This window comes from Epargyreus clarus, unplaced genomic scaffold (genome assembly GCF_041222505.1).
Source record: "Epargyreus clarus isolate Ecla_fem2 unplaced genomic scaffold, WU_Ecla_fem_2.2 ptg000004l, whole genome shotgun sequence".
Taxonomy (NCBI): domain Eukaryota; kingdom Metazoa; phylum Arthropoda; class Insecta; order Lepidoptera; family Hesperiidae; genus Epargyreus; species Epargyreus clarus.
The window spans coordinates 8,874,771-8,887,885 of NW_027332212.1; the positions used below are offsets into that span (position 1 = coordinate 8,874,771).

General features: G+C 35.2%; 2 protein-coding genes across 2 annotated transcripts in view; one reads left to right on the plus strand and one right to left on the minus strand.

Annotated features, from left to right (window-relative positions):
- LOC140757435 (NADH dehydrogenase [ubiquinone] 1 alpha subcomplex subunit 6) lies at window positions 1-3,102 on the plus strand. Its single transcript, XM_073093137.1, has 3 exons — window positions 1-423; window positions 1,592-1,707; window positions 2,202-3,102. The coding sequence occupies exons 1-3, from the start codon at window positions 294-296 to the stop codon at window positions 2,328-2,330; spliced, it is 375 nt and encodes a 124-aa protein (XP_072949238.1). The 5' UTR covers window positions 1-293; the 3' UTR covers window positions 2,331-3,102.
- Eip63F-1 (Ecdysone-induced protein 63F 1) overlaps window positions 2,406-13,115 on the minus strand; it is a 26,894-nt gene continuing 16,184 nt past the window's right edge. The window contains exons 4-7 of the mRNA XM_073093135.1: window positions 11,172-11,315; window positions 5,039-5,171; window positions 4,474-4,622; window positions 2,406-3,799 (exon numbers count right to left, since the gene is read on the minus strand). Of these exons, the coding sequence (XP_072949236.1) occupies window positions 3,777-3,799; window positions 4,474-4,622; window positions 5,039-5,171; window positions 11,172-11,315 (449 nt within the window). The 3' untranslated portion in view covers window positions 2,406-3,776. The remainder of the gene's footprint in view (window positions 3,800-4,473; window positions 4,623-5,038; window positions 5,172-11,171; window positions 11,316-13,115) is intronic.

Here is a 13,115-nt window from a genome sequence, read left to right on the forward strand (position 1 = left end):
TAAATAGCATATAATAGGAGGTAAATTGAATATAAGTCAAATCATCAGATTAGTAGAATGCAGAGTCACTTAACAGGCGGCATACAATGTGAATTTTTAATACCTATTCTGTAAAAACTTTTTCTACCTAGTACTTGGCCAGCTGAAATAGTTTTTAAAAAGTTAGCTACTGTAAACGTCATAAAATTTCTTAGTTCTTATCTGACATCATATTACGAAAACGGAGTGATTCAACATTACCAAAATATTATTATTGACAATTTTGAATTGCAAAATTTATTTAATCCCTAAAAATGGCTGGAGAAGAGGCAATGAGAGCTGCTTGTAAGGTCGTGAAACCTATGCTGTCCAGAGATTATTGTGAAGCTCACAGGCGAGTCATGGGGCTGTACAAAGCCGTGTATCGTTATATCCCTTATATAGGTTAGTATGATTTACTATTATTCAAACAATCATTAGTTTATTTAAAAAAAAAAACAAGGTTTTAAGTAACATCACTCCTTTAAATCCCTTTCATTTGATAATATTTTGGCAAAGGGAGATCTCCCGCCGGGCTAGGTGATCATGCCCGGGGAGCGGCCGTGCTCCGACAGTCTCAGTTCGGAGCTTGTATATATGCAGGATATTTAGAAAACTTCGATAGCGTGATTCAGAATACTCGTGGCGCCATCTCTTGTCGAGTAGCGGGAGGTCGCCACAATATCACTGGCACGGGAGTGCCATAGATTAGTCTATGGGGAGGGCATACAAAATAATTTGTTTGTAGTTTATCAATCACACATCTGTTTATGAATTTACTGTTTTTCGACAACCTATTGCTTTTTAGTTCGAGTTTGGAGGCCCAGGGGTCGACCACCCGGCGCCCCTGCCCCCACCCCACTTTTAGTTCGCCAGTGCGTCCACTATATTGGATTTAGAATGACGTCACTAATCTAGTTATGCATGCCATCCTAACCAAACGTATATGCAAAATTTCAAATCAATCGGTGGGGATTAACTGGGTTCCAGTCAATTTGCAAGATTTAACTTGAAGCTTATAATAAATCTACGCTCGCGTAGTTTTTTGATTAGTTGGATCGTCAATCTATAATAATATCGTGGCATAAATTTATAGAGCCCATATCGAGCAACGATAATCTAGTGGTGCGATTATTAGTATTCCACTACAGAAATCAGAGTTCTTAAGTTATGTGGGTTTAAAAAATGTTTAATAGATTATGAAAAACATTGTGAGGGAACATACCTTTGTTAACCATCAAATCCTTTGGCTGACTGCGTCCAGTTGCGTCAAATACCTACCTACCCTCCCACCGTCTCCCCAACGAAAATCTTAGATTCGCGACTATGCCGAAGTAAGAATCAGTAATGAATTAAAGTATTCCTTATGTATAATTACACCTGTATGCTTATTTAACTTACATACTTGCGAATTTAAGAAAAAGTAGATAATCCGGAACCTGTCTCAATCTAAATCTATCTATTATTCACATAAGTCAAGATAGGTATACCAAGATATTTAGAGGAAAAGTAGATATTTTAAGATAGTTTCAATCACAGGTAGGTATACAATCATTAGATGTTTTGTTCTTAGTGAAATATTTCGACATTCCAAAAGACGAGCAGGCGTGCCGATGGAAAATCAGAGAATACTTTTACAGAAATGCTTGTGTAACGGATATTCGGATTATAGATACGCTAGTTATTAAGGTAAGTTTTATGTCGTACCTATAGGTATAAAAGTTTCCCCATAAAAGTTAAGTTTGTTACATAAACCATGTTTGTCTAATATTAATATCTATGATGGTTTATGGGTATTTGTGGTAGCAGTGACGTAGGCGCACGTTTATTACAGGTAGGTATCCACAGAATTGGGAGAAACTTTCTAGCATTAAAAGATAACTGTCTTCAAGTATTTTTTTTAAGTTTTTTACTAACTTTTCTGTATAATTTTCCTTCAAAATTCTGCTCCAAACAATTACACTTAAAAGTATCTCGAAAAGGGTTTTAACTGGTCTTATTTGAAATACTTACTTCATATTTGTAGATCCGTACCATAGATTAGATCCGGACCTATAGAATCTCTGAACTAACATGTAAAGAACATTAAATTCCTAACGATTATGTAGCAAGATGTGACAACTATATAATAACTTGAATTATACTGTCGGATAACTTTAGACCTCTACTTTAATTTCAAACAGGGTTACATGGAGCTAAAGGAGATAACTCATAATTGGCAACAAAAGGGTCATGTTATGAATAATTGGCATCCCACAGCTGAACCTAAGCCGTGCAGTTTTTTGGGCAAGTTTCTGTCTGGCGCAGATTAGTTTTATATCCAAGGTTCCTACAATATTTTCGTTACTTATCCGTAAATTAGGAAGTTTATTAATTTTTAAATAAAATAAATAACAAATTTAAGTTTTATTGATCACGTATCATTCATATCGCCTTTCAAAGGCAATTTTCGACGAACAATTGCAATTGTAAACTGTAGTTCCACATTCTTAGATTTAAATGAACATTGCCACTCACAAATCTGCAGTATTATAATTTATCATAATTAAAAATTTCACAATGTGTAAAATGAATCTTTATTTAAATATAATAAGTTAAAAACCTTTTTATTATTTCTCAACAGATCTTGTTTAATGTAGAGTGACTATGTTCATTGAAATCAGTGTCGAGATATACAGTGTTTACTATTTATTCCAAATATTATACATGTTTCCTTACATTTTCCAAATATTCATAAAATAGTGTCGGTATAATATTTAAACATGTTGATATAATAACTGTCTAACCGACCTGTAGTAGGTAATTTTCGTAAACCAGGCAACACAAAATAAATTAATATTAACAACGTTTCTGTGTATTTACATATTTCTATTATGTGTTAAATTATGGTTGTTAGATATAAATATATAAGCAGTGTAATATGTACAACATTCTAATACAAATGTATCATTCACAACCGTAAAATTGCAATAATCAATGGATTTTAGTTATGCAATACCTATACTTACTACGTTATATATTAGTTTACATATACATCTTAAATGTCTTCTTGTACCAGAGTTTCAATAAACGACAGAAAAATAACAGTATCTTTTATTTTTATTAATACTTCGGCCGGCTTTACTTTGTACTGTTGAAATGTTATTTGAAAAATCCGTTCATTTGTGACTAAGGTTGTATACAGTTAAAAATGTAACATTAGACAATGTTTACATCGTACAAAATGTATGTTTTATTGAATATAACTGACTAGTTTTCAGGCGGCAATGTGTCCTGATATTTTACACGATTATCAATATCCATATTTCTTATCACATGTTAAATAAGTAGGTACCTGCAAGCAGTAATAGGTTTAAGTTAGGACTGCAAATGTATGGCAAAGTTTTATCTCCACATGGCATTGCTTTTTATTGTAAGGTCAATAATTTGAAATTTATTAGTTTAAAATTTTCCACGAGTCACTGCTTACAAGCACATATTCTGTGGGACACGGCAATATAATAAATATTGATATGGCTTGTAATTTTTTACCCTACACATGATAATACAAGTACATAGGTACACGGTTACATAACAACCTTTACAAAATCTATAACATTAACCTAATGCGATAATTTCTTATAATTCTCTAACATTCTTGTCTTTACTTCATAAGCAACACTACAATATTCTCGCTCATTCAGAAGCATCCTCTCGCTGGTGACGTCATGTCACTCGTCATTACATCTAGTGAGGTCTTTCTTGTTCAGTGAGGTATCTTACAACAGCATTTTCACGAATTCTGTAATGAAAGAAATAATAATTTGAGTACTTATAAATCATAGTATTTTGGGGTCCGATATTCTTCGACCTTAGGCAAGGCAAAATCGAGGGTACAAGACCTCGAGGCAGATCACCTATGCGATAGACAGACCAGATCAAGACTATGGTGAACGCCCCACTACATGAATGTACCAGGAAGGCGGCGACAAGAAACGAGTGGCGGCGTCTTGTCAAGCGAAGACCAAATATTGACCACGACCACTCTGACAAGAGTGTAATGCTTAAGAAGAATTCGTCGATTTAAACCGGAACGTCTCCATGTTGTACGCGAAAGATAACTGCTTAAAGATGATAGATGCTTTTGTAATTTAACTACGGCAGCTGTTAAATCACTTTCTGCTTTAAAGTTATAAGTACTTTAGTAGATCAATATTACGTGGTAAACTCCAGTCTGGTTTCAAGAATGCGGTAAAGCGTATCTAATTAAGCAAAGACTCACACAAGGCGTTCCTACTTAACCTTAGCAATACTTCTAAGGTTGACCTTAGTGAGAACTCTAATTCTATTTGGAATTTACAAGAAATGTCCAGGCAGCAGTGATCACTTACCATAATGGACTGCATAGTCCTTTTCTATTTATCACAACAATTACTTTAAGTAATTTTATTTTCTCCAATCACTATTAATCCATACCTTCATAGTCAATCCGGCCATCGTGGTCGATGTCGCCGATCGCTAGCACCTGGTTCAGCTGCGCGTCCGTGACGGGCTCGCCGATCATCTCCAGCGCCGACCGCAGCTCGTCGCGGGTTATGTACCCGTTGTCGTCTCGGTCGAACACCCTGTTAGTTAGTAAAATAAACTAAAGTGGTTATCCGTGATCATTACTTTTTATGGGAGATTTGTCTAATTTAAATTATAACTCTACGTCGGGCGGAACTTTTTGGAACCATCAACATCGATTTGACTACTGTAGTGTCGTTCGTCCCAGTCGTTTTAACTGCTTGGCAGAGCAATTGTGATAGAACTCACACAATGCAACATTTTTGTAGGCAGATGCGTCAAATGTAGGATTTTTAATAGGAAGACCTGCACTCTTTTGTCGAAAATCTCAATACATGCTACGCTGTTGTTTCTATACATGATGATGAGGGGGCTCACAGTTGAACATTTTAGAAAACTCAAGGGGCACGGTATTAGTATCATGTCTAGATTATCTAAAACTATCTCGAATATAAAATTTTATAAATAGCCTTACTTGAAAGCAGCAAGAAGGTCTCTCGTGATCTCCTCTTCGGAGTCACCGCCACTCGCGCCCACGTCTAACCCTTGTATCGCTTGTATCTTCGTCACCCATTGCATAAACTCGTTCTCATCTATTAGACCATTACCTGTGGATGCCAGACGGTTTACATCATTACTAATTAGTTCATGTAAGAATCCAACGTTCCAAGCTAAGTTTAATCACACGTATTGAACGTAAGAAAATAGTATATTTGTCTCAACGCCGCTAGTTCATATGTGTATGCCTGTGTATATCTATACTAAAATTATAAAGAGGAAAACTTTGTTTGTTTGATTGTAATGAATAGGCTCAAAATTACTGGACCGATTTTAAAAATTCTTTCACCATTCGAAAGCTACATTATCTACGAGTAACATAGGCTATATTTTATATGAAATATATTTGATAAATAGATTTTGAGGCGGTACAAAGTTTGCCGGGTCAGCTAGTTGAAGATAAATTAGATGCTTACATTTTAGAAATCTAGATACTTTGGAGGTTAACAATGTTGGCGTTCTAAGGGCTGTCTGTTGTCTTTTTTCATCTCAATTTAAACCTGTAGGTATGCATAGCATAACACCGTATACTATTTAATTAAAAAAAGTAGAAATAAATATTGTGTTGTTAGAGAATCTACATGTATGTATTATATTGTTTACCTTAGCTAAATAAGGTAAACATCATTATATCATACAATATTATATCGAATAAGTAACCAATTATTTACGTAACTTGATCGTTAAAAAGCAATATTATATCAAATTGTTAAGGGCTCAGAGTCAATACGTAAGTATCAAGTCTCTTTGTAATTCCTTCTAAAGAGGCACGTGGGTCGTCGTCGGGGTTAGAAGTATCATAACAAATATAATGATACCTTTTATTCATACAATAACAAGTTATTGGTTTCGCAACGCGCCTCTATGTGTGTCTACATAACACATATGCCGTATAGGTAACATTAATGTGACAATTAACGAAAGGGCTGACGTCGTTAAATCTTAATTAACGTGGTAGCGAGGAAGTCATTAAAATCATGACGTCAGCGGTTTACTCGCCCTTCGGTTACCACAGCTACATTAGCTCTCACTTAATTTTTATTCCTGTCGGATATTTCAGAGAATAGAAATACCTATGTAGAGAGCGTATATGAATTATTGTTTTCTATAATATAATAGCGACGGATTGTTCTTTAAAACGTGCCCGGATTGGCAGTGTTTTCAAAGTTAAATAAATCTATTCTTGTATACGCATACCTATTTTGTACTATGTACCTAATAATAAAATTTTGTAAGAAAAGCATAATAACATTGTTGCATGCACCTGCTTATGTGAATAGAGCTGAGAGTATAGGTGCTCTGTGATAGAGCTGAAGTTATATGGGTACCGATCGTAACCCTAAAATAACCACACTTTTTGTTTAATGATGCTTCTCTAATTTACCGTTAGTCTTTAATTAACCCGTTTTAAAATTTTTACCGTGGTCTACAAAACGAACTCAATAACACGTCATAATTACAACAAAATAGGACGTAAACATTGCTGCTGATTTTATTATTACAGCTCGATTCCTATTACTATCCGTTACATTCTCATAACACTCATATTAAAAGCTATTAAATGTAGATGAGCTCGATATTCCAGATTACGCCCGTACTAAGTGCCTAAGCGAAAGTCAATAAATCAGAAGGCTATCTGCACTCACTCGTCTTTTTTTTTATTAGGAGTAGCAGATGAGCATTCCACCTGATGGTAAAAAGCTAATGCCGTCCATAGACATGAACCATAATCAACCCTTGATAAGATTAGATACCTACCTGAGGTCAGCCTCAAATGCGGCACTACCCCTTATGACTAAGTTTAAATGCCTCGGGAATGTATGTGTATCCTACCACACCTTGTGCCGTAGGTGCTATAATACCTACAAAGATACGTTCACAAACGCCCATACAATTAACTTTAATCTATCGTTAGTCTGCCTAGGCGGGAAATAATCTGAAATTATTTATTAAAAATCGAAAGGTACATTTATCGAAATAATAGGCATCAGAATAAAATAGTACATACGCTCGACCTATTTCTTACGTGAATAAAAATCAAACCAGGAACCCAATGCGGAGAATACCGCCACAGTGATCGCTGTTGTACGCGAATCATCATAATGAGGCATCATAATCAATACGTTACATAAATACCTAAACAATTCTTTTATCGGGTAATGGTTGGTCTATACTACTAGGTAGGTACTTGTAGGTTGCGCAGGTATCGGAGGGTGTACAATCTGATGAGATAGGCTGGCTGATTAGCATAACGCAACGTAGCATTACACCAGCGGCGTGGGTTAAGTACCTACCTACACCAAAACAGATATTAAGCGCGAACCTTCTGCGAATATGAATTTGGAAATGTTGGCAAAATCTTATTGTATTTTTTGTGTAGCTCCTGATAAAAATAGTAGCGTGAAGACTGCAGTTTTTAAGTTATGTTAAACGCTCATATTTTGGTGACTAATTTTAAATAGGAAAGAGTTCTATTTGAATTTGAAGACGGTAGAACTCTTTGTGATTGAACTTTGGAGCCACCACCACCTATTTCTGCCTAATAACAGCAGTGTTCAGTGCTGCTGTATTCCGCTTTGAAAAGTGTGATAAGGAAGACATACTTATCTGAAGCATTGCAACTTAGTCCTCAGTGGTAGCAGCGCATCTGTGGTCAATTGTATGGGCCAATACGTAAACAAATATCAAAGCAGTCATATTTGTCAAAACGTAAAAACTCATGATAAGGGTACTGTGACGTAGTGCTTACGTCACTGGCGTGACACAACGCAGTTTTGGAACAACGGCAATTGACCTGTCGTCGAGTCATTTTTTAACTAATTGGTGAAGCTAAAAGCCTTTTGAAGCGTAAAAGCTCTAGCGACGATAGCTTTTGACTTATTAAACGTTGACTGACATACATGCATGAATACCTACCACGTATGTTGTTGGATAGAAGCAAATAATACAATGTAAGCACAAAGAACCAACCAATCAAATTAAAAGGAATCGTTTTATGATATTCTATGGTTACATTACTGAAATTGACATTTTAAAGTTACGTTTTATCTAATACCTACTTGTTTTAGATTAAATTTCTCTTAAGTAGTAAGGTGTGTCTACACTTGTCTGAAACGCACTGGGTCTCACGTTCGATCCTCGGGCAGATAGACGTCTAAATGATTAATTCGAATTGTATTCGGCTAAGTGTAAAAAATATGTATATTTTTAAGGTAGTTTTGATACGTTCAACATTTCCTTGAATAGACCTATTGTTATTTAAATAAGTATTATATTTTTTTATTATATCATTTTAATTAATTTAAAAATCAAAATTAGGCTACAATCTATTATAATCGATTCACTACCATCGATATTCTAGAAATAGAAAAAAGGTATATACCTAGATCCATCAAAGATCTCGTTATTAACACTTGATAGAGTTCAAAGAGAGTCTGGCGTAGAGTTGTTTACGTTTATAGCCCTTGCCCGAGACACCGCTACACGTGTATTTTATGATTCTTTTGATCAATTTCGTAAACAAATTCTTAAGAACACATCAATCTTCGTTTGACAGATACTTAACTACTATATTGATGCTTTATAAGAAGCTAGAAGAATTTTGAAGGTGAACCGTTTGTGATTCGACTCCGGCGGCACCACCGCCACACCTATTTCTGCTTAATAACAGCAATGTTCAGCGTTGCCGTGTTTTGGTTTGAAGGGTGTGGTAAGACATACTTTCCGAGGCGTTCCAGCTTAGTCCTAAGAGGTAGCGGCGCATCTGTAGCCGACCTGAGGCAGGAATATCTAATCGTATCCGGGGATCATTACAGCGGCAGTAGCCACTTACCATCAGGTAGACTGCATGCTCGACTGCATACTTCTATATTATAAAAAGGCAACTAAAATATTGATATATTAGTTGGACTATTCTGTACAGATATAACACAATATATTATACATAGACATCGGTACCCACTTGCACTTTTTTTGAGAAAACTCAAATATAAACTATAGGAATACTCATAATAAAAAAACTCTACAAAGCGATTCACGTTCTTAGGTAGCTTTTGTACGATAATGAACATATAATATATCATATGTAGGTACATAAATAATGAGTTTAGTAATCGGTACATTTAATTTTGGCGACATTTGGAAAGCCCCAAAGATATGTGAGCGACATGACAAGAGGAAATGCTTTGTGAACATGCCAAATATGTAAACCTTACATATTTATTTAGTACAAGTTTAATCTTCTACATCACTTTCATTAAAGCATTGAATATGTATGAAGATAAGAAATCGCATTAACCTTTTCAAGTCTTAATGACGTCATTTCTCTGTTCTGTTTATTGAACTTGGCTCTAACGACCTTTGAGGTATAGTCGTACATTTTGATCTATGTATATGTACTCGTATATTAAACTGCCCCCAATGTATTAGTAGTAGGCATTATTGTGTATATGACGCAAATAGACTTTTACAAGCATTGACAGTCTATTTATTAGAAATTCTCCACTCAGCCTAGAGATCTGAAATTCCAATCCCCGACAAATATCTCTGATTTTTAATTCCTAAAACTCACTCATGACTTGTTTTGTGTAAACTTTATTAATCCGCACTTGGTGTTTATTTTACATTCAATTTTGTTATAACATAATAAAATTAAGTAATGTCCATAAATAGAAAATTAATTATTCAGTACAATCAAAGTAAGTCTCTTAAACGCTATTTTTCTGAAGAACTCAATTTTTAGGAACAATCATTGAATTCGAAGACACGGGCGTCGGTTTCGGGTTATACTTAGGGGTGTATTATCTAATTTATATCATCGTATCCAGATTTGGCTTCTGTAAATGACTGTAACCTCACGCGAGGGCAACCATGCTACGGCGAGGTCACCGGAAGTCACCGGCCTACACCTCAACCGAATTAAAATAACCAACGACTACGTGGAACCGAATTATCTCCATCGATTTAATGAACCTTTGTTTATTTTCTTAACAAACTCTATAAATCAAAGACTATTGCGCCAACAATTTTTTGCTCGCCAACAATAATACCGATTCGAAGCTAAGTAAACGTAAACAAACCTAATTTTACTCACGTTTTGAATTTATAGCGAAAATCTTGCAAACTTATGCTCAGGAATTCGTTTAAAATGTCTGAATACGAGTAAAAATCAGCGCGACACTGCTTATATTTGGCAGCAGTTCAAATCAAAGTGCAAAGTGGGCGATGCTCGCAGTCATTACTATTTAGCAAGGACATGTACCTATTTTAAAACAAAACTGTTTTTGGCTACGAATTTCTAGCTATTAATAGTGCGCTGTTTTTAAATCTTTGTGATAATGATTTTGCATGTAATATAATTATCGTAACAACATAATATCATTATTGATTATGAATAACATATTTGTACGAAATAAAATTCGTGTATTTTTATCAATTGACGTAGTGCAAAAACCACTCAATTACCGAGCGGTAAAACGGAGCCTACTTTTGATGTGGATAACATCGTAGCGTCACTGAAATCCATTAAACGGTTGGTACCACGTGCCTACGAACGTAGCACGTAACTTTTGTATAGCTCGTGACATAATTGTATTACTTTAAAAGCGACCATAAATATGTCCGGAAAAGACACCAGTTTAACATGATTGTATTAATATCTCAATAAAGGTAAGAAAATACGGCAAATCGGATAAGATCGAAGAAGAAGAAGAATCGGCAAAGAAAAGGATTCAAGGCATAGTTTAAAACGATGATTGAGTTTGGATGGGTAGACTTCACATAACTTTGACATTTTTAAAGTCTCTCAAGCGTGTAGATGTCGTCGCCATGTTTTGCTTTCCTATTAGAGCAAATGATTATTGATTCCAAGTATACAATTACACATATAACTTTGGAAGATTAGAGATACATATATGAGATTCGAATGTCGAACCCCATGATTGAGAGGCCTAGTGTCAAACCACTATCACTGCTTATACACCGCTCAAAATACCTTAACTGCCGAGATAAGGAACAATGTAACCAGTAGATAAAACAAGTGGGGCACTGACCAGTCTTACTGGCGTCCTTAATGAGATCGGCTATGAGGTCGTCGCTGACCTCGATGCCCAGGTTACGTAGCATGAACTGCAGCTCCTCGGGCGTCACGTGGCCGTCGCTGTCGCGGTCCAGCAGTCCGAACGCCGTACGGAGATCTGTAAATGAAATACACCTAAGAATAAGACAATACATAAGTATAATGTTTAGATCTATCAAGAAAGTTTGAGTTCTGATTGCCATTTATAAATATAAGACTAAAAGTAGAGTCGCTTTTTGTAGCCGACAGTCATGCAGCCTACCACAGAGGCTAACATGCAGTCTGTCTGCTGTTCAGAAGTAACTGCAGGTCATGAGAGTTCTATCAAACGACACCAAGACGCTATGAGACGTACAGTTTTATATCCCGTTATGGAAGCATCATATTTAAAATTACCGAACTCAATAATTAATAGCGCATGAAATACTGACCTTTGACAAACGTTTTTAGCGTTTAAATTACTAATTTAAAAATATTACAAATAGTTAAAAGTACATTAAACATATTTATAAAAATGCATCACTTACAAAATTCATTATTTTTTTTCGACATCTCGCTTTCAACAAGTTTTCATTTACATCTTCAGGAACTAACTAGCAAGTATATAACAACCTCTGCTAAGTACAACGGTTCAATTAAGAAAACGCAAGGTCTCTCATCAGGTCGGCTTATAACGTTGACAATATTGACAAAAGATTAGGCGAGGTGACGTGTTTATTCCTTGACTTTCTTATCTCATCTTTCTGTTTTCAGACTCAGACAGTATTATTTTCTGGCACATTTTTAAGTAGTTAATCAGAGTGCAATGATAGCCTAGTGTAACTAATCAACTTCCTGTATTGACATCAAACCTTTTTGGATTTTTCGTAACCATTTAAAGTGTGTTTTATTGTGTTTTTATATTATAGTAGTTACTTACTGAACCACGAGAAAACCTATAAGAATTTATTATCATTTACTTTAACGCGGAAAGAAAGAATATGATCAACACCTACATGCATAATCTATAATTTAACTCTTTATGTGAATTAGGTACATTATGCAAAATTATATAAGAAGTAAGAATGGCAATGCCATAATCGCCCTAAGAATTCCTTAGGGCGATTATGGCATTGCCATCACCTCAACCGTCGTAAATTCGCATAATACTCGGCTTGCCAACAATTTCACAGTATAGTTGTAATGACTAGTAAACGCTACTATTATTTCGAACGGAATTTATCGCATGTTCCCAAAATACTCTTCCATATGTATCAACATATGTCGTGGGCAGATCTCGGTATCCGCAGTTTTAGCGACGCGATTCATTTTCTCCATTTTATGTAGTTCACAGCATTCCTCACGTCGAGAGGAATGGTGTCACTGAACTAATGCTAAAGTATAAATTTGTTTAAACAATTACAATTGTCTAGCGATCTGTGGAATTAGGGGCATTAATCTTTTCAACACTATTTCTACTACGGGAGACTGAATTTTTCGCGTTCTACTTTTACAATGTCAACAGTTGGCGTAGAAATCTTTTATCTGTTAATAAAATTAATGGAAACATTTACGCGATTTCAGGTTTACAACAAACATAATTAATTATAACAAAATTATATCTTATCAAGCAATTGCCAGCATCCCACCATAAACCCATAATGTTTCGGTAAATAGAGATAATGAGAGAGATAGAGATAAAATATTACTTTGGGTACACGCAATATGTCACCGCATTGTGTACTGATAAATCATTAACGTGGCATCTTCTGGTCGACTTTTTGAAAGTAACGAAGTTGGAAAAAACATTGACAGATAATATTATGTACCTACAATATATTTAAAATAATTTTGCGTCAAAAATATTATTAAATATACCTACCCAATAATATTATGCATCCTAACTATAACATTCTACTCTTTGTTGTGTATGGAATGG